The 27,687-nt window shown below is 43.8% G+C and overlaps 1 protein-coding gene across 1 annotated transcript in view; it reads right to left on the bottom strand.

The window, feature by feature from the left end:
* The window catches only part of LOC311238236 (cyclin-Y-like), a 141,815-nt gene that overhangs the window by 31,521 nt on the left and 82,607 nt on the right, over positions 1-27,687 (bottom strand). Inside the window, exons 3-7 of the mRNA XM_084326259.1 lie at positions 23,650-23,684; positions 21,498-21,598; positions 21,183-21,218; positions 20,808-20,865; positions 19,830-19,949 (exon numbers count right to left, since the gene is read on the bottom strand). Coding sequence (XP_084182385.1) covers positions 19,830-19,949; positions 20,808-20,865; positions 21,183-21,218; positions 21,498-21,598; positions 23,650-23,684 — 350 coding nt within the window. The remainder of the gene's footprint in view (positions 1-19,829; positions 19,950-20,807; positions 20,866-21,182; positions 21,219-21,497; positions 21,599-23,649; positions 23,685-27,687) is intronic.

Below are 27,687 nucleotides of genomic sequence, written 5' to 3'. Positions count from 1 at the left end.
GAGGGTATGTGTGTCACTCTCGGGGGCCAGATGAATCAATCTGCTGTCTGATGGGACGGGCTTTCCTCCCTGTAGACAGTCTAGTTCATCGGGGAACGAGTCTCTCTGGGCACGTTGCAGTAGAAGCAGTTCTGCTTCCTCGTAGTCAGCTGCTGACATATCAGCGGGGGACTTAATCTCTGGGTGGTGCCGCAGGAATGTCCGTTGCTGCGCACTCTCTATGGTAATGCAATCGTCTATGTTGGGGTCTGCGGAGACAACAGTGCTCAATCCACAGAACATGGGTTTCTTATTCTCAGCCTCCTCGTCACTTGCTTCCCTCGGGGTGGGCGTGGGCCAATCTCCTTCCGGGAGCTTGAGGAATGCTGGTCCGTCACTGTAGATGTTATGACGGGTTAAGTCATCTAGGGACATTCCCCGGGTGATGACGTCAGCTGGGTTGTGTTTTGTATCAACATAGCGCCAGTTTGCTTCTCCGGTTAACTCTCCGGTTAACTCTTGAATCTCAGTGACTCTGACTCCCACGAAGACTTTGTATTTGCATGAATCCGATTTGATCCAGGAGAGTACTGTCGTGGAATCTGACCACAGGATTGTTCTATGCACCGGAATGGTGAGCTCACGTTGGATGAGCGTGGCTAGATGCGCTCCTGCGAGGGCTGCGCAGAGCTCTAGACGTGGGATAGACTGTTGCTTGCGTGGGGCTATTCTCGAGCGGGCGAGGATGAATGCTGTGTAGATCTCTCCCCCCTCTTCTTGGGCCCGCAAGTAGGCTACTGATCCGTAGGCGACCTCGGAGGCGTCACTGAAGACGTGTAAATCCATTTTACATGTCTCTGGCCTCACCGTGGGTGGGAAGTAGCTTCGGCGTATATTAACGCCTGGGAGTGAGTGGAGTTCCATCTCCCACTCTCTCCAGGTGGATGCAAGATGTGCGGGAATGGGGTCGTCCCAGCCCTGGTCCTTGTCCCACAATGCTCATACAATCATCTTTGCCCTGGTGGTGTACGGTAGTATACATCCTAACGGGTCATATTGTCGGGCGAGTGTTCTGTACACACTCCGTCTGGTGGTCGGTATTGCCGTCGACCTTCCCTGCTCCGTGGTCAGGGGTTTGTGTCTATAGTGGAGCGAATCTGTTTTGAAGCGCCACACTAGTCCTAGTGTCATCTCTTGGGCTTCTCCTGGGATTGTGGCCATCCAGGTCTCGCTGCTCGCTGCCTTGTCCTCGGAGGAGAGGCTGCGCAGTACGTGCGGATCGCTGCTGGCCCACTGCCTGAGATCAAAGCCGCCTTTGATCAGAGAGGCGCGGAGTTTAAGTAGGAGAGCCTCGGCTTCTTCCTGGGTCGAAATGCTTTGTAGACAGTTATCTACGTAGAAGCTGTTCTTCACACTGTGTCGGACCTCTTCGTCCGCTGCTGGGTCCTCTGCGACATGTCTCTGTAGTGCAAATGTAGCACAGCATGGGCTGCATGTAGTTCCGAAAGGGAGGACTTCCCATTGGTAGATGGCTGGGTGCTCATCTCCTGGCCTCTCTCTCCATAGGAACCGCAACAGGGGCTTGTCCTCCTCTACTAATCTCACCTGCAGGAACATCCCTTTGATATCCCCGCTGATAGCCACCTTGTCCTGGCGGAAGCGGAGTAGTACGCCTAGTAGGGAGGGGCAGAGTGTAGGACCGGGCAATAGCTCTTTATTCAGATTTTGGGATCCGATCTGGTAGCTGCAGTTAAACACGATGCGGTCTTTGCCGTTGTGATGAACCTTGTGGTGGGGCACGTACCACGATTCAGTCGTCTGGTCGGCCTCTTTAATGTCAATCTTTGTGACGTGTCCCGCTGTGATGAGCTTCTCAATCTCAGCACGGTATACACTTTCTTGGGCGGGGTCCTTGGCTAAGCGCCGCTCTGTGTTTAGTAGGTACCGCTCTGTGGCGTCTTTCTTTGCGTGAAAGGTAGGCATCCCTTCCCGCCGCAGGAGTGGCGTGGCGTATCTCAACACGCCGCTGACTGGGACTCTCTTTGTTCCCGTCTCGAGGAGGTTAATGGCGTAGATGTCGTCTTTAGAGCGAATGTCTTTCTTTTCGTTCTTAAAGGGCATTTGTTCTAAGGTCCATAGCCTCTCCACATGCTGCAGGAGTGCGGTGTCTCCCTCTGTGACTCGGGAGTGGAGACAGCTAGTGGCTGTGGTTCGGTTGAGAGATTTGGCGAGTGGGCCTTGGAGAGTCCATCCTAGGCGGGTCTCGACTGCTGCAGGACAGCCTCTGGGTCCGGTATGAACCCGGTCTATCGGGACAATGAGGTCTGCATGGTCGGAGCCTATCAACAGTGTCGGGGTAGCACCGTCTATGAGTGGGATCGGTAGCTTGCGTAGATGTACATATTTCTCCATCAGCTTGGCTACGGGGTATGTGTACCGCGAGAGTCCTATTTCTTGGCTGGTGAAAGCGTCTGTAATCCTGTACCGTCGCTCGGGCTGGCCGCTTGCTGCGATAGAGAATGAGACATTCTCGCCCTTTATCGTTTTCAAATCTCTTCTTATTGTCCGAATTGTCATTTGGTTTTCGCTCCCCCGCAGCCCTAGCTGGGCCGCAGCGGACGCGAGCAGAAGGGTCTTCTCTGACCCGTCATCAAGGACGGCGTAAGTGTCCATGACTTTATTCTGGTAGCTCAATGTCACACGGACTACCTTTAAGAGCACTCTGGCTCCGCTGCTGCTGGCGGGGTCGATGTACATGACGCTTGCTTTGCTGCTTGATGGTGCGGGTGGAGGCCGCCGTCTGTTACTGTCGTGGAGTATGTCCAGATGGGCTCCATCGCACCGACTGCACTTTTTCTTTAAGCGGCATTCGGCTGCCATGTGTGATCGCGCACAGCGAAAACAGCGTCTGTTGGACTTTATCCATTGACTCGCTTCCTCCGCATTCATCTTGGGGAATGAGTCACATTGTGACAGCCAGTGTTCTTTCTCACAGTAGGGGCACACTATCTTCCACTTCTCCTTTCTTGAGGGGGTACTGTGGCTCCTACTGCTTGGCACTGACTCCGATTGGTGCATGACAGTCACCGATCTTCTTCCATCATTTAGTCTCCTGGTTCCTTCTCTGGAGCCAGGGGTGCTCCGTCCGAGTGTATCTAGCCGTAAGCTGCTGACTTCTCTCGCCAGGAAGTCGGCTAGATCGAGGAGGTTCGGTTCGGGGCCATTAGGGTCTCGGTGGTCTCTCTGCCGCCTAAAGCGCTCCTGTCGGGCGGGCGGTAGCTTCTCCAAGATCCTCTCTACATTTGAGTTGGCGTATAGTTCATGCCTACCCTTTTCCCTCTGCGCTCCCAGCATCCCTACCAGGGACTGCACTCTGATGGACAGGTCGTCCAGTGCTCGATTGTCTGTTGCTGGGGGTAGGCGGTCGATGTGCCTGATCTCCTGGATCACGTAATCCCATATACGTCCATATCTCTGGTCCAACGCTACCAGCGCTGCGGTGTATGGGGTCGTGGAAGTGGCGTAGGCGAGCGCTATGTTGTGCGCGCGGGGTACCTTTAAATGCTTCAGTAGTATCGCGTATTTATGGCGTTCATCAATGACATCCACCAACATTGTCTCCAGACACATGCGGAGCTCCGTATACTGGGCCCGGTTCTCCTGGGTGAAGTCTGGTACCATAGGTGTGCCAATGTATGACGCGGATTGTTGATACATCGGCGAGCGTTGGGGGAGAGGCCTCCTAGGCGAGTCTCCTCCTGCTCCTTGGCGTGGGCTGGTACCGGCTGTGTACCATGGCCCGCTGGTCCAGGTGCTGTTCCTCGGTGCGGGTCGTGCGTCGTGCTCACCCGTGAATAGCGTCGGGGGTCTGTAGCGCAGCTCCGCGGGGGTATAGCCTGGGCTGTACTGGACCTCCTGGTCCGGTAGAGTACTGTGCTGTCGTCGGGCGTGGTTCTCCTCCTCTTCCTCTTCGTCTTCCGTTAGGTCATCCAGGGCTTGTAGTCTCTGATTTAGCCTCTCCGCAGTGTATGCTGCTCCTTCCCGGTGGCTGGGTCTCGCTTGGACCGGTTGGGGAAGGGGGTCTGCGGGGGGTATAAACCTCGTCTGTTGGTCAAGTTCAGGGTCGCTTACTCGGCTAGGGGATGCCGCCCTGGAGTGATGTCTAGACGAGTTCCTGGAGCCTCTGGTGGAGGGAGGGGGTGTTGTCCTTCTGATCAGCTGTTCTATTAGTTGCGCTTGTGCTCTGTCGCGCTCGGCTTCGCGCTTGGTGAGATCCGATTCTCTCTGGGCACCGGTGGCGGCGCGCTGGGCGTCGGCCCGGTCTCTTGCCATATTCTCTTCCATCTGAATGCGTCTCATTTCCAGGCGTATGTGCTCTTCTTCGCTCCGTTGCTGTATCTGCAATCGATCGCGTTCACCCTGGAGTCTATCGCGTTCAGTAGAGGCTTTCAGGCTGACGAGGAATGCCTGCTGTAGTGTCCTCTCTGCCTCGCTGGGAGAAGACGGTTGTATAGGGGAGCCGTCCCTTGGGGTACTCCGTGCGGAGTCTTGGAGCTCTATCTCCACGGTGCTCTCCTCATCTTCTTCCGTGCCGAGTTCTCTCTCGGTAGTGTTGTCTTCCTCCCGGGACTCGTCGGGGACTACTTCTTCGGTATTGGCGGGGTGTAAAGTCATGTCTGGTTCCCCCTGGTCCCTACCGTGAGCTGGGTCAGTTACGTTAGAACCCATAGGGGCCTCTATGGTCGGGGTAGCCTGGTCGTTAGGGTTAGACATAATTTTACTTTCTAGTTTTACCGCGTTTACTGTTGGTAGAAGACTAGGTTGTTGACTGACAGCGTAAGCCTCTAGGTACTGAGGGAGCTGTCGTTTGCGCCGCGGGCGTTGTTGGTTAGGAGGATCGTTTCGTGGAGTGTTCATCATAGGCCATTTTAATATTAATAACACTATATTAATATTACACTGATTACCCTCCGGCTCGAAGGACCAATTGTAACTGAGGGGTACAATTCCCTGACTGTATTGTTAGATATGATACTTACTACCACTACCTCTTGTACTTTAGACTCTGGCCACCCAGTACTAGGTATAAATAATTATGATAAACACTCCCACCTGATGAAACGGATCCAACACAAATGTACCAAGTCGAAAGTCTGCGTTTAATAATAATACATAGCAAAAGGTATGTACAACGATCACTTAATTACATTTATGATTTGAAATAGTATGCACTTTTATGGCAAATGAGTATTCGTAGGTAGATCAATATCGAATGTCCAATCTCTGATTGCGCAGGAAGCAAATATACAACCTGGAATATTTAGGGAACAATAGCAATGATACTTGAATGATTATATAGCTGGATACACTAGGGGAAGGTTCCGACTGCTTGTAGGACAGCTGGAGGGGGGGGGTAGAGTCTGGCTGTATCCCGTCTGGCCGAGGGTATCCTGGGAGAGCCCACAGTCGTGCGACCCGGTGCCCAGCGATCCTCGATCCACAGATGAAAGCAGTTGGACTCTCTGTGGCCGGCGTCCTCCGGTCCACGATGGAGAGACGTGAGGCGACCTCGTCGTGTAGAGCGTCTTCTCACCTGTCGTCCTCTCCGGGGGGGGTATTTCCAACACACCGCAGTGTTGGCCTTTATCCATAGAATAATCAAAGTACTCAAAGCATAATCCAAGCCGGGGAAGGCTAGCCGTCGTCGGTAGAATAATCCAATATACAGGTCCACTCGCTCTTTGGCCTGGAGCTCCTCGGGTGCAGCTTCACGTGGGGTCAACCACCCTGGATAAGCGTCCAGCTGATGCCCGAAACGATGGGGGTGCTGATGACTATAGAACTCTTACCGCACGAGGCACTACATATGAATAGACTATTATTAGCTTAATAGAATACGTCCAACTCGACGATATAGTGCCAAATATGACTATTCAAATATTAATATACACGATGTCTCAATGCCGATACTGGGCCGAATTGGCCTTACTGCCCACACGTGGTTCGCGGGGAGGCTTTTGCGTCTGTCACTCTGTTGGAGGGTAAGGAACTGGACTAAAAGAAAGCTCTACTTTAATAGCGCAGTATATATACGCACTATGAACAAATAGTACCACCAGTGGTGCGGTAGACATATTCCTACGCGGAACTAGGACTTGTCCATACATGTTGAGCGGTACGATTGAACCTGGTCTGAGGGGTATGGCGACCTGGCACCAAGGTCTCGTCCAATGGTAGAATGGAGACTATTATGGGATGTTCAGTAGACTAGAAGGGATATTCAATGCATATTGTACAAGGAATATACAAGGGATATCAGGGGATATACAAATACAATTAAATATATATATATAATAAATATATATATTCGGTTTAATCTGATCCTTCAGAACACTAACCAAATTTAGGTCCCCACCCATCAGAATGGATAATCTGCAAATTCTGCCAGCACCAGATTCAGCTTTGACAAAAAAGTATTCTGTCCCGTATTAGGAGCATATACATTTACTAAGGTACATTTTTCATTTAGTAAAATACCTGACACAATTATATATCTACCATCGTTATCAACTATTTGTTTTGAAAGTTTAAATGATATTTTCTTTGAAATCAGGATGCTTACCCCTCTAGAGGCTCCACTGCCTGGTGCTGAGAACACTTGACCTACCCATCTTTGTTTCAATTTAACTGATTCTATTTCATTAAGATGAGTCTCCTGGAGCATTGCCAAATCACATGATAGGGATTTCAAATATGTAATAATTTTATATCTTTTCGTTTAGTTTGAAATACCTTTCACATTCCAGCTAATCAGATTTACATGATTAGGTCCCATTATTTTTATCAAGCAACTTTACAGCTTCCTCCTTGTAAACTATGCAACAACATGTATGGATAGACAAAAAAATAAAAAGTACAAGACATACACATACATAAAGTAAGCCATTAGGCAAAGGAACAGTAAACAAAACAGAGAGACTTAATGTCCATCCCTTGTCCGCGAGCAGAGCAGGCGCGGCCGTGCTGCATCCTACACAGCTCCGTTCTCAAGGTTCAATCAACTTGCGCAATTAAAAAAAAAACGCGATGCGGGCACCAGCGTTATGTTTATGAGGGAGAGAGTGTGATTAGTTCATTTTCCACTTGTTCATTGTGTAACATAAATAATATCTCAATTCCATCAGTCCCACTCCCAGCCATAAAGCATAATGAATGAAGGTAGAAGAAAAATAAAAAATAAAGCAGGGGGGCTTACAGTGACGCTGGTGCAGTTATGCCTCTGGTCATCTCACTCATGTCAACCAAAGATCTTGGGTAATCGTTTCTTCAAATCTTCAACAGCCTCCAATGCGTTGTTGTAGATATATTTCACCTCATCAATGGTGATAACGAGCCTCGCTGGGTAAAGTATTCCATAGCGCAGGGACGTTTCTTTGCGGAGTTTCGCTCTGATGTCATCATATTCTGCGCGCTTTTTTTTAATCTCCGTTGGTAGATCCTGGAAGACTCTCAGTGGTTGTCCTTGCCAGGATAGTTGTCTTTTCTCCGCCACGGCCTGGAGGATCCTCTGTCTGTCGCTCCATCTCCGTATGCGCACCAGATACGGCCGCGGTGGCTCACCTGGAGCCGGGCGGGGACGCGACGGTGGGCTACGGTGCTGTCTTTCAATTTCTGGTGTTGGCTCGTCGTCTTTACCATCCAGAATATATTTTAATATGTCGGCCATCATCTTGTCTGGGTTGCCTGTCTCCAGTCCTTCTGCCAGGCCAACAAAGATCAGATTATTTCTCCGATTTTGTGCTTCCAAGTTACTAAACTTTGTTTGTAGCGTGTTCAGTTCTTTGGCTTGGACCTGCAGGGTTTTACTATTGGCCGCACACTGGTCTTCTAGATCTCCGATTCTTCCTTCTGCATTAGAGACTCTGTTCAGAATAGCCCGTGTCTCTTTTTTTAGGTCTTTCATTGAATTGCCAAGTTCATCCAGTCTTCTTTCAACCGATAGTTTAAGGTCGCTCACCTCCGTTAGGAGTAGCTGCGCCCAGGCAGGTGTGTCCTCGCTTGACATGATTTGTTTGATTGCTGCACGCCGTTCACCTTTCTTTGTCTGGGTTCGGGTTTCTCGGCAAGAGCCAGAAATAGACATGCAGACAGGCAACTATGTTTGAACAAAATAATCCAGTTCTTCAGTTTAAATAGATGATCATTTAGAAGCAAAATACTATATTTTAAGGACAGAGCTGTGCAGAGCACTCAGCACGCCATTCCTCTCAGTCACGTGACGTCATCACACACCTTATTGTATGCAATTTTGATTTCAATCAATCAATCAATCTTGCATTCTCCCTGCAAAGTAACAAATAACATGGGCTTATGTACAAGTGCTATTGTAGTCCTATGCTACTTTGCAAAAGGAAATGGGACGATGGGGGAGAGAGAGGGGGGGGGGGGGGGAGTGAGAGAATGTACATAATACTAGGCCTATAAAAATAACCTAATGAATGCAATAACAGTCATAGAGTGATAGCATGCTGTTTCAGGGCACATAGAGGAAGAGAGAAAAGGGAGAGAATAGGGGAAAGCGAAGGAGAGAACAGAGTCTTCGATCCTCTTTGTGAGGCCTGGCTCCATGTCGCCTAGTACAGCGGGCAGTGGGGGTAATTGGGTGCGTCCTGCCGGGCAGGGCATTGTGCCCAAGGGCACTGCCAAGTCACCACCCTCGCAGTCTGCCAGCAGACCACACATGTCCCTCCCCCCCCCCCTACAGGCACGAGGGAGCGGTGCGCGTGAATAAGCCCAGTTTTCACAATGGAGGCAACGAGAACCCGTACAAACACGGCCACAACAAAGAGGACGTCTCGCCGGGTGTGTCTGGCAAACACCGGGAATACACCATAACAACACATCCTGAATAAATTACAGTGATTTAATTTGATGCTCCGTGGATCATAATTCACACAGCATCCTTTTCTCTGGATCACGGTTACAATAGCTGGTTGCTGTGTGGAAGGGGGGGGGGGGGGGGAGCATAACTGTATTTAGTGGTCTTAAGTTTCTCAGTAAGTAAGTAAGTATTTATAAAGCACCTTTCATACATGTCATGTAGCTCAAAGTGCTGTACACAATTATAGGCATATATAACGATAAAAGCAATAAAAACACAGTGATCAGTTAAGATCAATGTTTAAAAAAAATAATAATAATAATAGTAACGTAAAAATGAAAATAACGTAAAAACAGTCATTTACTTACCAGTTTGGGAGAACAGGTCCGCACAAACATTTCCGCTCAGTAGCAACCGGAAGTGCACTAAACCAATGCACTTGTATGGTAGGTAGCAATGTTTAGCTCTTATAACGCTAGTGTAGTTACGTTTTTATCAGTGGTCATAGTTGGGTCCATAGTGCTTTACCAAGTCCCATGGATCCATCAGTGGCCGTGTATTGTGTGCGTATGTACCCGTTCCCTCATGTGGTCAGTGGCCAGAGTTTGGGTCCATAGTGCTTTACCAAGTCCCATGGACCCATCAGTGGCCGCGTCTTGTGTGCGTATGTACCCGTTCCCTCATCTAAAGAGTTGGGTCCACAAGACTTTTCCAAGCCTTACGGATCCATCAGTGGTCGTGTATTGTGTGCGTATGTACCCGTTCCTTCATCTAAAAAGTTGGGTCCACAAGGCTTATCCTAGCCTCATGGATCCATCAGGTTTTTCCAAGCCATAACTATTTGTAAGCTAGACTGTATAGGTACGTTTTTAATTTTCCTTTAAAAATGTGTATAGAGCTGGCGTTTCTGATGTGTGTTGGTAGTGTGTTCCATAGTTTTGGGGCATAGTTGGCAAATGCCATACTTCCTATCCTTTTTTGGTTTCTGGGCGTGTCTAGTAAACCTGTAGTGCAGGGGTAGGCAACCCTAGGCACGCGTGCCTGCATAGGCACGCGGGGGCATTTTCATAGGCACAGGGGGCAGCATAAAAAAAATATATATATATTTTTTTTTTTTTTTTTTTTGCTTTTAAATATTATAGTGAAATATTTTCCACTGTTGTCGCATTTATCTGGTTGAAATCCTCCCACAGGTTCTTTTTACTACCACATATTTAATTGAGACCCTTTATTTGTTTATTATTTCAATTTAGCTGGAAATACATCATTCAGTAACATTTGCAGAGCCTTATAACAAAAACATTATTACGGTCACTATTGTGACCATGGGATTAATCAACACATTTTATTATTTATTTTTCTATTTCATTGAACATTGCACATGTTAAAAGCCATTTTTTTACTCAAAATGTGAGTATTACCAAGTCAACTTGTGTTCTTAAAACAATGACAATAAACATAGTTTTATTAGGTTGAAATAATGTGGTTGTGTACACTGTTAACTTATTATGGATTGAAAACTGAAAACCTTAATGCACAGTAACTGAACTCAATATTTTTAAGTTCTGGTAACTTATTCTTATTTATTTTTTTACAGTGTAGTCTTGCGATCAATCAAAACTTATTTACACGATATACCTCACATTCACCCTCCATTCACATCCTGGTGTTCTCCATTAGGCCTGTAGGTGGAGCTATGACAGCACACGTACAGTACACACACCGATGGTGTGTGATGTGTCCAAAAATGAATGGGCAAATGTGAGTGAAATGGTTGCACTGTATGCAGCTGTTTGTCTGCATTGCATTCCCCCCCCCCAACTCAGATTTAGGGTTGATACAACCATCATAATAATATTGTTAATAATAACAATAACAATAATGATGTAATAATGTAAAAATTATCATTAAAAAGACCTGATTATGAGAAGAAAAAAATTACGATGCATGGAATATTGTTGAGGCACACTAGTTACAACTATATTTCAAACAGGCACTCCATGTCAAAAAGGTTGCTGACCCCTGCTGTAGTGGATGACCGTAGCGTTCTTGAGGGCAGATAACTAACTAGGGAATTTGCTATGTATTTTGGGCCTTGCTCATTAAGAGCTTTATATGTTAGGAAAAGGACCTTAAAATCAATTCTATGAGTTATTGGAAGCCAGTGCAGAGTGGCCAGGACTGGAGTGATATGTTCTCTTCTCCTTGTATGAGTTAGTAATCGAGCTGCAGAGTTTTGGATAAGCTGAAGCTTCCCAATGGTTGCTTTGGGAAGACCAGTGAACAGTGCATTACAATAGTCAAGCCGACTTGATACAAAAGCATGAATAAGTTTCTCTGCATCCTTTTTATTTACGAAAGGTCTTACTTTCGCTATGTTTCTTAGGTGGAAGAATGACGTTTTCATGGCCTTATTTATGAGACTTAAAGGTCAGGTCTGAGTCCAAGATGACACCTAGGCTTGTAACCTCAGTCTTTACATAGGATGACAGACTCCCCAGGTTTTTGCAAAGCACTTCCCTTTTCGCTTTTGGGCCGATCAATAGGATTTCGGTCTTGCTTTCGTTTAATTTTAGGAAGTTATTGTTCATCCACTTGTTTATTGCTAACAGACAATTTGTAATGGACTGTATGGCTGTAGTGTTATTTGGTTCTGCGGAGATATATAGTTGTGTATCATCAGCATAACTATGGAAGCATACATTGTGGTCTCGAATGATGTCCCCGAGGGGCAGCATATATAGTGAGAAGAGTAATGGACCAAGGCAGCTTCCTTGTGCGACTCCAAAATTGCTGTCATGTTCCTCGGATATATTGTCTCCAAGCTTAACATAGAACCTTCTCCCCTTAATGTATGTTATGAGCCAATTTAGTACATGATCGGAAAAGCCAACCAGTCTTTCAAGACGACTGATCAAGATATTATGGTCAATCGTATCGAACGCTGCACTAAGGTCCAATAGGACAAGAATTGAGACTTTGCCAGCATCGGAGTTTAGCTTGAGGTCGCTAACTATTTTGGTAAGGGCAGTTTCAGTGCTGTGATTTGTTCTGAAACCTGATTGTAGTTCCTCCATGATGTTATTATCTTTGAGAAAGGAGTTTATTTGTACTGAGACTATCTTTTCTAATATCTTGCTGATAAATGGAAGGTTCGATATTGGCCTATAGCTTTTTAGTTCGTTTACATCTAAGTTTGTTTTCTTTAGTAGTGGTTTTACTACAGCCGTTTTAAATGCATCTGGAAAAGTGCCTGTTTGAAGAGACATATTTATGATTTCAAGGACATGATTTGAGACACTATCAAACACCCGCTTGAGAAATGCTGTTGGTATAGGATCGAGGCAGGAGGTGGCGGAATTACACTCAGAGACAATCTTACAGAGGTCAGGTAATGTAATACATGTGAATTCCCCCATAGTTATCTCAGGTGGGGTTTCACTCACAGCCAGATCTATATCAGCGGTAATGCTTGCTCTAATCAATGATATTTTTTCATTAAAGAAAACTGCGAACTCTTCACATTTTGTGGCTGATTGCTGCGGTATATGGGGGGGTGGTATGTTAATCAGCCGGTCAATGGTGGAAAAAAGTACCCTGGAGTTACCCATATTTTCTGAGATCATTTTGGAAAAATATTCCTTTCTCGCAAGTTGTATTGCCTTATTGTATGCGCCCATGGCGTCTTTGTATAAATTAAAGTGAGCTGTGAGTTTGAGTTTCCTCCATTTTCGCTCGGCTATCCTACATTTTCTCTTGTTATCTTTAACATTGGTTTTATTTAGCCATGGAGAGATTCTATCAGTTTTTACCTTTTTAACCTTTAGAGGGGCAACAGTATCTAACACAGTTGACAAGGTGCTGTGGAAGTTTTGCACTTGCTGATTTAAGGAGGATTCACTGCATTGGTCATATGATTTCATCATACTAGAGAATTTTGCTTCAGCTCTAGCGTCCAGAAGCCTTCTGTGAACTAGGAATTCGCTTCTGGTCTTATGTAATATTAGGCTTGTACCATAGAACAGTGGTTCCCAAAGTCGGGGTCGCGACCCAAAGGTGGGCCGCGAGCAGCCACGGGTGGGCCGCAAGATGATTTAAAAAAAATAAAAAAAAATGTTTTTTTTATTTTTTATTTTTTAATTTTTAATTTTTTTTATTTTAATTTTTTTTGTCAGGCCACTGAACTTAGAAGCAGGCCAGGACAGTGTTTCTAGTTGTATTCTAAAATTCTATTCTATTGTATTCTAAAATGTGACTATATGGTTTTATATTAACTTAATAAATAAACAAAAACGAAAAATCTACTTATTTCAACGAACATTTCAAACTAAATAACAGATTATGCACATAAAACGCTGAAAACAACCGAAGCAACAATAGTATTTTAATGAGGCTATTATTATTATCATTATTATTTTGCAACAAGTTAGCCCTCTCATAAATAGCACATATAAATGAATAACTAACTTGAACTAACTTAATAGGATTGAAGTGATATTTGGCTTAAAAAATCGGTCGCCTGGCAAAAAAAAAAAAAAAAAGCCAGACGATGTGCATTGGGCCGCGGCTCTCTGACGCCTTATTTTCTGGGCCCCGGCCTGAAAAGTTTGGGAACCCCTGCCATAGAACACACAATAATGGTCAGAAATTGGAATTTGTTTTACTGATATATTCTCAATGTTTAGCCCTGTTGTTATTAGTAGGTCCAGAGTGTTGCCATGTTGGTGGGTGGCCTCGTGAACATGTTGCATCAGTCCAAAACTGTCCAGTAGGTTCAGAAACTCACAACCCCTGGGGTCATCCTTTTTGTTGATATGAATGTTTAGATCTCCATTAAGAATGATTCTAATGATCAGAACAAATTACAATGTGAAAATGACATATTTTCTTATATTTCTATCTTGTAATACAGTTGTCATTTCATTCCAAACGGTCTGCTGTCTGCTGTCGGAGAGGGGCGTGGCCTTACCAGTGCTAATTCATAATAATAATAATAATAATAATAATAATAATAATAATAATAATAATAATAATAATAATAATAATAATAATAATAATAAAATAATAATAATAATAATAATAATAATAATAATAATAATAATAATAATAATAGATCACATTTATATAGCGCCTTTCTAGAACCCAAGGTCGCTTCACAATCAGGACAAAAAATAGGGCTAGGGAAATAGGGGGGGGGGGTGAGGGAAGGTAAGGGATAATGGACCTAATCTAATCTAAACTAACTGATGGGGAAAAGCCTTGGTGAAGAGGTGTGTTTTTAGTGCACATTTGAAGGTGTCCAGGGTTGGGGCGTTGCGGATTTTGGGGGGGGAGAGAGTTCCAGAGGGTAGGGGACGCCACGCTGAAGGCTAATTAACACTGTAATTAACACGTGTGTGTGTATGTGTGTATGCTCGTGCATGCACGTGTGATGTGTGTGTATACAGTATGCCTGTGTGTGTGTGTTTATGTGTGTGTGAGTGTGGGTGTGTGTTGTGTATATGGCTACAATGTGTGCGTGTGTGTTTATGTGTGTGTCTGTGCGAGTGTGGGTGAGTGTGTGTTGTGTATATGGCTACAATGTGTGTGTGTGTGTGTGTTTATGTGTGTGTCTGTGCGAGTGTGGGTGAGTGTGTGTTGTGTATATGGCTACAATGTGTGTGTGTGTGTGTGTTTAGGTGTGTGTCTGTGCGAGTGTGGGTGAGTGTGTGTTGTGTATATGGCTACAATGTGTGTGTGTGTGTGTTTATGTGTGTGTCTGTGCGAGTGTGGGTGAGTGTGTGTTGTGTATATGGCTACAATGTGTGCGTGTGTGTGTGTGTTTATGTGTGTGTCTGTGCGAGTGTGGGTGAGTGTGTGTTGTGTATATGGCTACAATGTGTGCGTGTGTGTGTGTGTTTATGTGTGTGTCTGTGCGAGTGTGGGTGAGTGTGTGTTGTGTATATGGCTACAATGTGTGCGTGTGTGTGTGTGTTTATGTGTGTGTCTGTGCGAGTGTGGGTGAGTGTGTGTTGTGTATATGGCTACAATGTGTGTGTGTGTGTGTGTGTTTATGTGTGTGTCTGTGCGAGTGTGGGTGAGTGTGTGTTGTGTATATGGCTACAATGTGTGCGTGTGTGTGTGTGTTTATGTGTGTGTCTGTGCGAGTGTGGGTGAGTGTGTGTTGTGTATATGGCTACAATGTGTGCGTGTGTGTGTGTGTTTATGTGTGTGTCTGTGCGAGTGTGGGTGAGTGTGTGTTGTGTATATGGCTACAATGTGTGCGTGTGTGTGTGTGTGTTTATGTGTGTGTCTGTGCGAGTGTGGGTGAGTGTGTGTTGTGTATATGGCTACAATGTGTGCGTGTGTGTGTGTGTGTTTATGTGTGTGTCTGTGCGAGTGTGGGTGAGTGTGTGTTGTGTATATGGCTACAATGTGTGCGTGTGTGTTGGTCAAGGATCGGACGCAACGCCCGGAGGAAGTGGCACCAGCGGCAGCAGCGCCGCTGAAATCACCGATATTGTAAAGTGAAAAAAACACTGCAATATTGAAACGTTAGCAACTGCAAACCTACTAGCAGCCATCAACCAGCTAAGCTAACTAGCTAATATCAGGGCACTTCACCAAAAACAATGCCGATTTATTCTCCACATAATCTCACACACATCCAAAAACAACAGTTGTTGAGAGTAAATGAGTTTGAATGTGGCCACTAAATAATGATCAAACTAAATGAAAGTGTGCACATTTTTGGATGCGTGTGTTAGCCTGGCAGCTAGTCTAAAGTTAGCCCTGGCAGCTAGTCTAAAGTTAGCACTGGCAGCTAGTCTAAAGTTAGTCTGCAGCTAGTCTAAAGTTAGTCTGCAGCTAGTCTAAAGTTAGCCCTGGCAGCTAGTCTAAAGTTAGTCTGCAGCTAGTCTAAAGTTAGTCTGCAGCTAGTCTAAAGTTAGCCCTGGCAGCTAGTCTAAAGTTAGCACTGGCAGTTAGTCTAAAGTTAGCCTGGCAGCTAGTCTAAAGTTAGCCCTGGCAGCTAGTCTAAAGTTAGCCCTGGCAGCTAGTCTAAAGTTAGCCTGGCAGCTAGTCTAAAGTTAGCCTGGCAGCTAGTCTAAAGTTAGCCCTGGCAGCTAGTCTAAAGTTAGCCTGGCAGCTAGTCTAAAGTTAGCCTGGCAGCTAGTCTAAAGTTAGCCCTGGCAGCTAGTCTAAAGTTAGCACTGGCAGCTAGTCTAAAGTTAGCACTGGCAGCTAGTCTAAAGTTAGCCCTGGCAGCTAGTCTAAAGTTAGCACTGGCAGCTAGTCTAAAGTTAGCACTGGCAGCTAGTCTAAAGTTAGCCCTGGCAGCTAGTCTAAAGTTAGCCCTGGCAGCTAGTCTAAAGTTAGCCCTGGCAGCTAGTCTAAAGTTAGCCCAGGCAGCTAGTCTAAAGTTAGCCCTGGCAGCTAGTCTAAAGTTAGCCCTGGCAGCTAGTCTAAAGTTAGCACTGGCAGCTAGTCTAAAGTTAGCCCTGGCAGCTAGTCTAAAGTTAGCACTGGCAGCTAGTCTAAAGTTAGCACTGGCAGCTAGTCTAAAGTTAGCACTGGCAGCTAGTCTAAAGTTAGCACTGGCAGCTAGTCTAAAGTTAGCCCTGGCAGCTAGTCTAAAGTTAGCACTGGCAGCTAGTCTAAAGTTAGCCCTGGCAGCTAGTCTAAAGTTAGCACTGGCAGCTAGTCTAAAGTTAGCACTGACACACACACACACAACTGGGTGGCTAAGCCTGCGGGCACTGTGCCAGGTGTGTGATCCGTGTTTGTGTAGGAAACACTATCACGTATGTGCTGTATGTACAGTAGGCAGGCGAGCTGCCAGAGTATAAACATGAATGGACATGAATACCACGAGCGGAACACAGCAGCAGATGTGTCTGCGTGGTCGCACTGACGTCTGGGACCAGATAGATATGTACAGTATGTAGTATGTAGTACACACACATCTGCATAGTCTATAAACAAATGCTTTGACCTTTCCCATGTAGTGTACATACACAGGAACACCCCCCCCCACACACACACACAGGGCTCGACACTAACACCCGCCACCCGCCAATTAAATGCGGGTAGAATTTGGCAGTGGTGTGTAACACCGTCACTCTTACCAGCCACTTTGGCGGGTGACCTTTTTTCATTTCCCCATCACCTGAATCTGCCCCACGGGACAATGCATTGGTGAATTGTGTCCCACGAGGACATCTACCCCCGTGAATATTTTTGCGCGGATCGGAATACGGGCACACGCGTGGGAGCTCGCACAAAATCTGCGACATCGCGCTCCCCCAACCATTTCCTGACGTTTTTTCGCTGATGGAAGTGCATTGGGAAATCGTGCCCCCCAACAAGTTCTACCCCCGCGAGAAATCTCACGTCGTTCAGCGCACGGTCGCGCGCATGGGAGCTTGCGCAAAATCACCCAAATCAGTCCACGTCGCGCAAAACTTCGTGCCGCCTGCTGAGATCTACCCCCGGGAGAAATCTCGCCCTCGCGCCAATCCGCGAAAGGGCGCGCCTATGGGAGCCCACCCAAAATCAGCCCCCCTTTGGCTACCTTAGAGAGTCATAGTTACTCCTGCCGTTTACCCGCACCCTATTGCCCACCTGCCTACCCATGTGGAGGTCAGGAAACCTTGACCTTTGCCCCCCCCCTCCCATTTGCCATTAGATGTTATTTTAGCACACACCACACTACTGACATTTTGGATTAGATGTTATTTTAGATGTTTCTGTTCAAATCAAATCGTATGTCCAAACAAATGCATGCGGTTACATTGTCCAATTACCTATATTCATTACTTTTTTGGGGTTTTTGGCTGGTGAAAATGCTGAGTGGCTAGTGACTTTGGAAAACCACTAGCCACAGTGGCTGCACTGGCTGGTGAGCCAAAAAGTTAATGTCAAGCCCTGCACACACGCACACAATTGTACATCTGTCAGGAAGGCAGGCCAGGCCCAGTAAGACCTCCCCAGAGACACACAGAAACACACACACACACAGGTGTCAGCACCACAACCAGAGAGAGAGGGAGAAGGGGAGGGGGGGGTAGAGGTAGAGAGAGGGAGAAAGGGGGGGGATAGAGGTAGAGAGAGGGAGAAAGGGGGGGGGGGGGTAGAGGTAGAGAGCGGTAGAGAAAGGTAGATTGAGAAAGAGAGAGAGAAAGAGAGAGAGGGATAGAGAGACAGCTGCTGAGGGTTTTAATCCAGGCAGAGTGACAGACACTATGGCATGCAGTAGAGGAGGGAGCCGCACGTAGAATTCAAAATGTAGAAAGTGGCCGCACCCCCTATCCCGTCACTCTTAACGGCTGACAGGAAGGAAAGCTTTTCCCTGATGAAATTCTATTCCAAGGATAAAACGGACCGACTCGACATCAGACCTTCTACTCCTCCGTGACTTTGTTTGTGACTTTGAACAGACGAGACTCTAGAGGGCAGCAGAGGCAGCGGGGACACTGCAGGGCTCGAAATGTCCCCCTTTCTGTCTGTGTGTGTGTGTGTGTGCGTTTGGAAAGACCAGATGAAGTATAGTATATTTATAGTAAATGTACTGAGGATGGACAGATAATGTTGATATTTAAACATAAAAAATACAATACATAATAAATGTATTCATGATCATCATGCAACAAAACAATTGCAGGAACAGTTTTTTGAGTTGATCTAAATGTTACTGATTGTGTTAAATGGTCATATAATATCGTCTCATATCGATCGCAGGCACCTGAATAGAATCCTATCGTATCGTGGCAGGCTTTGTGATATCGGCAAATATCGTATCGTTGTCCAAAGAATCGATATTGTATCGTATCGTGATGAAACTGGTGATTCCCACCCCTAACTAGGTCTACACTATACTATAGTTTAAGGCTACTTTCACTGTTTTACTGCATTACAGTACTGTTATATTGTCGTTTTTTTATCAATAAAAAAAATATATTACATATATATTGTTGGTGCTCCTTACATTTCGGTGGGTGCTCCTAAATCTTTGCTGGTACTCCCAACTTTTTGAAGTTGGGAGCACCAGTGCTACCAAGTAAACATTTTAATTTCGAGCCCTGCACTGTCACAATTGACACGATACAACGGCCCAGTCCACTGTGATAAACAACATGACGTATAGCTGGCTAATGAATGAATAAATTAATTAATGATTTTATTACAAAGCAATGTACTAGAAAATGTATGAAAGGGTCACCTTGAACAGTGATTTCTCATAGTGGGGGATGTACATCCGGTCATTTAGTGTTAGCAACATGGCTCTTAAAATTAGGCTAGTAGTTAGCAAAACATATAATCCTCCCGTAGAATGACAATTTACCTCTCTCCCTGAATGCAGTGTAAAGGACAACTGGTGAAGTAAAACACCATTTATTTTCTCCATAGGCGGAAAAGAAAAGTGTTAGTCTAAATCAAATCAGTCTAAATCAAATAAAATGTATTTGTAAAGCCCGCAATCACAAGGTCATGTCCCCATGGGCCGGACAAGTATTTTATTTAACAAGTCAAGAAGAAACATCACAATAAATCAAGAACAAAAAAAACATCAAGAAATCCAAAACAACTCCCCAGCAAAGGTAAGGAAAAACTCACTAAAAACCTAACAATAGGAAAAAAAGCACCACAGGCGATGTGGAGGAGAGAAACTTTAGAAGGGCCGTTCAAGGGGGGGGGATCCCCTTCTTGGATGTCAGTGATAATAGTGTTGCTATGGATGATCGATGGGTGGAGAATAAAACAGGCGAATAGTTGATATGTATGTATATAATCGTGTTATAAAACACAATTTTATACATGCAATAGCAACTGGGGTGCATAAGAACATTTAGTCTCACCATCAAACTGTCTGCTCTAGTTGTTGATTGGTTAAAAAGATTTCCAATTCCTCTGGGGTCTGTCATCAAAAGCATAGTCGGCCTCTAAAATGAACACCTCTCGGAAACACACACACACGCACACAAAGACTCACCAGTGTGACAATGGCGCACTCTGCGGTGAGCTGCGCGGCGCTGAACAGCGTTCTGACAAAGCGGTATATCTGTTTCTGCTCCGGGTCGAGCTTGTCATAGTCCGGTGGAACCTCCGTCTTCTAGACATGGAAGATGGGGAGAAAAATGTTGAGTTGGCATATTAAGGATTTAACCCTTGCACTGAAGAACCATATAATTCCATTTTGAGTTATTTTGGACGGCCCAAGTGTTTATGAAATCAATCCAAATCACTTGGAGTGTCAATGTGATATCACAAGAAAGTATCTTAACTATGAATGAACACAACACTCTAACTTACCATATTTAGATAAGTACTTAACCATTACGGTCTTTAACTATGAATGAACACAACACTCTAATGTATCATCTTTAGACAATACAGTTTGAAAACATTGTTCCTCTGACAATCTAAGTTTGCTCTGGGGTGCGTCTGAATCAGCAAAAGTCGCTACACCTCTTTCATTACAGTCATAACAGAACAACACAGCAACCTTTTCATACATACAGTATAATAGACGTTTCAGTGGAATTCTGTTGCTACGGGAACAGCTCGAACCCCAGTCTATTTCCTGTTAGCTCTGATATTTCACTACCAGACTACCGAAGGTTAACCCTTTCACTACCACACTACAGACGGTTAGTGTGGTAGTGAAAGGGTTAACCTTCGGTAGTGTGGTAGTGAAAGGGTTAACCCTTTGCCGTGTGGCAGTGCAAGGGTTAACCCTATGTTGTGTCACAGTGAAAGGGTTAACTCTTTTGTAGTGTGGTAGTGAAAGGGTTCATAATAGCCGTCGCTGCAACAGTGAATCAATGTGGGTCCATTTGGAATCTTGTCAAGTTGAAGCCGTCTATAGAAGAAAATGCACGTTTCATAATGTATTTCATAAGTCATAATTCATATCGACTCTACAGCTCTCACACCAAATGGATCCGTTTGTTTCGGCGAAAATCCTTACCGAGAGCGGATGGAGCTTCTCATCGAGGATATCTAACAACATTCTTCCGTTGGTTTCTCTGGAATGACAAGACAAACAGAAACGTCAGTGCCATCTACTGTACACATCTGTCATCTACTGTATACACCGGTTATCTACTGTATACACTGGTAATCTACTGTATACACCTGTCATCTACTGTATACATCTAAAATCATAAAGTCAGGATGTAAAGAGAGACCTTAGAGGGCCACGAGTTGCTATTTTTGTCAATAAAGGTTCACCTTTTATGTACACTACCATCTGTAGCTCATTTGATCCAAACAGTTGTTATTGACATGTTGTCAGACCTGGCTGACTGAGAATAAGGACATGAAGGAGAAAACTCAAGCGTACCTGTTCTTTATATGGTAGTATATTGCAAGGGCTACACTGTGAAAGGAAACAGGATATCAAAACACGTTTTCCCATTGAACTCGACACACATAGTACATTAAAATAACCTTTGCCAACAGTACATTAAAGGGATAGTTATTCTAGTTTGCACAAAGTATATTTCAGTTGTCAACGGAGAAAGGACTCTACTGATCCAACATCATATCATTGGTAAGTAAGAAATGTGAACTATGCCTTTAACATTGGGCAATATTAATATCAAGACACTGCAGTCGTCAAGACATCATCTAATAATTAACACACTGTATGCATTACCATTTGATGGTGTACTTGAGGTTGGGCTGACTGACTGTGTTGTCGTCAAGGAAGATGGTCGAGCAGGAACTGTATTTCCTTCTCACTGTGCCTGGATGATGCTGTAACACACACACACACGCGCGCACACACACACACGTCAATCATAGCTCAGTGAGCCAACAGACCGGTTAACAGCCATAGAGAATGAGGCAACTGTAGCCCTATGCCTGCCATGGTTTCTGCATGCTGTCTCAGTACCATCAGCACCCTCTACTGGTCTTATTATACAGTTATTACATTTCAAACCTATAGAATCGATGGATATCTAAAATGTGATGGTAGACACTAGGGCTGACCCCCATTAGTCGATTAGTCGACTAATCGGTCGAAAGGAGCCGTAGTCGACTGGCCAACCTATTAGTCGAATATAAAACGTTTTTTTTTTTTTTTTAATGTATACTTTTTTTTATCATTCTTTCCAAAAGAAAAGAGGCCTAGAAGCGTGGCTAACGCTAATGGCACGCATACCAGAGGCTAACTGCCTACGAAAACAGGCACAGAGGCACTGAAAGAGGATTTCACCCATCTAATGAACACACTAGACTAGACAAATATCAAGATGTATCCATCAGTGGACCAATTGCATGCTTTTTCAGAGGACAAGAAGCCTTCAGTCGACTCCTTCAGACATTAAGCACCCCCCACAGCCCAAATGGAATGATTAAAATTATTTTTCAATAATGACCGCTGTGGGACAATAATGACCTATGTGCGCAGCTGTTCGCAATCAAGCCCACATCAGTGCAGCAAATCAGACACACCTGCCGCGGCTGCACTGACAGCGGAGTGTGTGTAGATTACAGCGGAGCCAGAACAGAGGCTGCCCGCGATAATAATAATCACTTTATTTGGGCTGACAGAGCCACAGAACAACTGCGATTTGTCAAATGAATTAGGTAGCGGCTCGGTATTTTAAACTATGTGTCGGTCAATTATTTTGCGACAATGACCTCGTAGCTATACATTATCCCTTACATATTTTTTTTGTCGACCAATAGTCGACTAACGGCAAATTTTGGCCAATCATAGTCGACCATCCAAATCCTTAGTCGGGGACAGCCCTAGTAGACACACAGGTCAGAGTGAATGAGAGAGAAAGATGAGTAATACCGATACCACTTTTTCACTGACGATACAGATTCCGAGTCCTAAACTTTCAGCATCGGCTGATACAGAGTAACGATCCATTGCTTTCACTGAACAGTATAGACTTGAGACTAGGGCTGCATGATTCTTGCTAAAAATGTGAATCACGATTTTTAGAAGAATTGAGATCACGATTCTCACACGCTTCATATTTTCGTCATCATAAAAAAAAAAAAAAAAAAAAAAAATCGGAACCTTCAACTTCAAATTACTTTATTTTCCTTTCGGAACTTCATTTGTGCAGTGGAGAGAAAATGTAAGTAAAGAAATATAAGAAAATAGTCATAATTTAGATATGAGATCGCATAGGTCTATTAATCATGCAGCCCTACTTGAGACCGTCACAAAAATGTTATGAGATAATAAATGCTCCATTGGAGAGATCTAACATACTTCTATGTGTTATAAATGCCTGACTTTAGCCTGATATCGGACCAATATCTGACACACTATATTAGCCTGGTATCAGACCAATATCTGACACACTATATTAGCCTGGTATCGGTGCATCACTAACAGTAACATGTACATGCAATGTCACACTACAACTAGTCTCCGTCTATAATTGACTACAGACGGGTGGATTAGGACTAATGAGTGGAATCTGTACAATAGGATAAACATACTGATACTTTACCTTGTTCTCAGAAATGTGTGTAAACTTGCAAAAACAATACATGACACTACAATCACCATCTTCATAATAATCATCACAAATGCTTCTCAAGGTCTATAACTTGCCAAGCACACATTGTATATCATCTGTAAATGTATGCATTTTATTTGTTTTATATAATTTTATTATATATCTATATTATTTAAACATTTATAAACATTTATAAACTTGAATACATCATATTTTGTTAACACTTCAGACCAGCCCGCTAGTCGTATTGTAGCGTTCATGATCCCAGTAGGTCTAAAAGTCCTCGTCAGGCTCAGTGGCTGGACTGTCTGGACTTACATGGTTAATGTAGAGGCTTTTACGTTTCTCTCGTACTGCAAAGATAAGAGAGAGAGAGAGGGAGAAAGAGAGAGAGGGAGAAAGAGAGAGGAATTCAATGAGAGAAAAAATTCACAGTGCAATGCCCAAACCAGTGCAATACGCATCCTACACAGACAGGGGGCAGTGTTTACACAGGGTATCTTGATCTGAGCACAAGAGGTGGTATCCATATTAAGTTCACCATGGTTAACCCTTTTCACTACCACACTACAGAAGGTTAACCCTTTCACTACCACACTAAACAGTGTGTAGTGTGGTAGTGAAAGGGTTAACCTGGTGTATTGTCGCAGTGAAAGGGTTAACCCTTTGGTAGTGAGTGGTAGTGAAAGGGTTAAGGGTCTGACAAAGCTCTCTGAGGATGTGTCAGGTGAGGATCTATACTGTGAACTAGGGCTGTGAGGTATAACACATTATGAAGGTATACCGTCATGGATCCATACAGTATTAAAAATACTATATCTGTAGAGATAATATATCTATACATCTGTACATATTCCTTAGCTACTCTTACTAGTTATACCGCTGGTCAGTATACCATAGTGTCTTCATACCTTTATCACTGTAAATAATAATACTATAATATACATACATCTGATTGGCACTAATACTAATACATTGTATATTGCACTTTACTGTTACATTTGCACTCTCTGGTTAGGTGCCCAATTATTTTTGTTATACTGTATTTGTGCTGTACAATGACGATACATTTGAATCTAATACAATCTAAAAAAGTCAAAGAAATGGTGTGTGTGTGTGTGTGTGTGTGTGTGTGTGTGTGTGTGTGTGTGTGTGTGTGTGTGTGTGTGTGTGTGTGTGCATGTGCGTGTGTGTGAAAATATATCACATAACGGGTTAGTAATTTGTATTGGAAAATGAAATTCCCATCAAATACCATAAAAAAACAAAACAATATTGTGATATTTTTGGCCACTTTCAGGTCTATTCCCTAGTTCTTTAACACTACAATAAGCAAATACTAATGTTCAAAAAGCAGACGTGTGTTTTTCAATTAAAAAGGGAACAAAGGAAATTAAAAAGGACAGCTTTAGCAGGACGGTGCTTCTCATAATGATGATGGGTTTGGTACCTGGTGTGTGCAGGGAAAAGTACTTAATTAAACCATCAATCATTATACAGTAAGCTTGTTTAAAAGGAACACGCCAACAGTTTGGGAAATTACCTTATCATCTTCTCCAGAGAGAGACAAGAAGATAGATACCAGTTTTCTCTCTGTGTGTTCAGTAGAAAGCTATATGGCTGCACGTTAGCCAAGAGGTATTACCGGTAGTTGGACAATGCCTAGGGCTAACCGGCACTGTCCATAAGCTAATTTCCCGAAATGTTGGCGTGTTCCTTTAATTAATTAATTAATCATTTCAGTCTTGAGTATACAGTACGCTTGTTTAATGTCTTATTCTTAAATGGACATTTTCTGTCACTTGTTTTTGAAAGGGGGGGGGGTCTTTCTGTTCAGAATAATTATAACCAGGTCATTTGAGTAGTACCAAATTGACTTGGACTACACCCCTTTTTCAAGATTTTTTTTGTTAAGAAAGATTTTTCTCACAGTCTGTACTGTAGTGTGGTAGTGAAAGGTTAACCTCCTTCTGTAGTGTGGTAGTTGAGAGTGTTAAGCTAGCGTAATTATGCAGCGAAATAGAATTCACATCACTGGGTGGCATATTGTTTCTATGAATGACATAAAGAGAGATTGTGTGCATGTGTGCGTGCGTGCGTGCTTGCGTGCGTGTGTGCGTGCGTGTGTGTTAAAATCACACAAGCGGGAGAGGGTCAGAGGGAACAGACACAGAGCAGCACAAACACACATTTAGAATATTTTATTTATGTCCACATAAAGACAAAGTTTAAAGGACACAAATATTAACAGTGCACTTGTACATTGTGGGATTATTCCGATACAATCGTGCCACAGTGGCAATCAAAGTTACAGACGTCTCACACGGATGATGAACCTGACAATCAACACACAGCTCATGGGTACAGATAGCAGTGTCTTCTCCAAATTGCCCGGCTGCCAATAATTGCTGACACCGAGCAATATTTTGCTAATTGTTTGGCTCTTCTCTTCGGAAGACCGGCCATCTGAAGGCCTCTAACATCCAACTTATGGACATGACCCAGGCTTCCAAATATGAAGACTAAAAGTTTACAGTTGTAGCCGAGTTGTGATATGGTATGGTCTAACACAGTGGTCACCAACCTTTTTAAGCCCAAGATCACTTTTTTTTTTTTTGGTGAAGGCAAGATCTACCTATTGAAGCGTTGAAAGAAAAAGATAGCCAAGATTGTACTTTAAACTAAATTACTTTTATTTGCCTGTATTCTAATGACATGCAATGCTTTGGTCCAACATTAAAACGTCAAAGTAGAACTATTATGTACTTTCTCAGTCAGTGCTAAGTGCAGTCATCTTATGCAGCATCACTTTTCACATCAAAACAAAAGTAGAACTGTAATGTGGACTTGTTTCTCATATTATTAACATTGACAAACATATTTACAATTAGCATTTTATAAAGTAGAACTGTAATGTGTACTTTCTCAGTCAGTGCTAAGTGCAGTCAGTGCTAAGTGCAGCATCAGTTTTCACATCAGAACAAAAGTAGAACTGTAATGTGGACTTTCTCATATTATTAACATTGACAAACATATTTACAATTAGCATTTTATAAAGTAGAACTGTAATGTGTACTTTCTCAGTCAGTGCTAAGTGCAGCATCACTTTTCACATCAAAACAAAAGTAGAACTGTAATGTTTACTTTTTCAGTCAGTGCTAAATGCAGTCAGTGCTAAGTGCAGTCAGTGCTAAGTGAAGCATCATTTTCACATCAAAACAAAAGTAGAACTGTATGTGTACTTTCTCAGTCAGTGCTAAGTGCAGCATCACTTTTCACATCAAAACAAAAGTAGAACTGTAATGTGGACTCTCAGGGTAAGATAAAAAAAAAAAAAAAAAAAAAAAAAAATATATGAAAAAAAGTATGAATAATACTTTTCATGGAAAGATCTACAGGGACAGTCTCAAAGATCGACCAGTCGATCAAGATCGACGGGTTGGTGACCACTGGTCTAACAGTTGATATTTTAACATTTAACACACAAACACACACACACACACACTTAGTAGATTAGAGTGTACACAGTACATGGGTTTCTAACGAAACATATTCACATCCCAATGACACACATTATTGACACTTTCCACCTTTTGCACGTGGGTTTCTAGGAGAAAACACCAGTCCTTACGTTATAATGACACACACAGTCACACACACAGTGTTCTCAGCAGCTGGACTCCAAAGGCACACTGCTTGCGAGGACATACAGGTTGATTCTAGAGCACGTCCGATAAAATTATTGGGGGGGAAATGCTTGGGGGTAATTTGTGGCGTCATCACAGTCTGTCCAGCAGAGCGAGCTCCGACTCAGTCATAATACTTGGTCATTGTTTACATGTAACTCAGTCATAATACTCAGTCATTATTTACAATACAAGATACAGAGTTGGACCTCTGACGTTACACGAAAGAAGAAGAAGAAGAAGACGTTTTGCCAGTGACTTCACTAGTAATTATGTTTTAGTTTTTGACCTACCTATTACCTAAATATAAAGATACATTCATCATTAGCGAAGATGTAGAATAATGGAATATAGAGAATAGAACATGCAATGCCAACCAGTTTGGTTCCTGCTCAAATATAATTCAGTTAATGTCTCACACCTTTTTAATTTTTTTTTACAGATGATGGCTGAGGGTGGAAGAAGTAAAGTGTGGGACTACTTAATATATATATATAAATATGAAGAATATTGGCTGATGTATTGACATGGGAATATTTTACTCCATAATATGGGCATCAGCCCCAAAGATGCAGAACGGGTCAGGCTCTAGTGGATCCCCTGAAGTCAAGCTAAACACAGCTAGCTCAGCAGTCTACCAGCTCCCACACAACACTCACCTCTCCTACTC

This window comes from Notolepis coatsorum (assembly GCF_963971535.1).
Source record: "Notolepis coatsorum genome assembly, chromosome: 12".
In the NCBI taxonomy this organism is placed as follows: domain Eukaryota; kingdom Metazoa; phylum Chordata; class Actinopteri; order Aulopiformes; family Paralepididae; genus Notolepis; species Notolepis coatsorum.
Note: the sequence above shows the minus strand (reverse complement) of the source record. Positions and strands in the feature narration are given on the sequence as shown.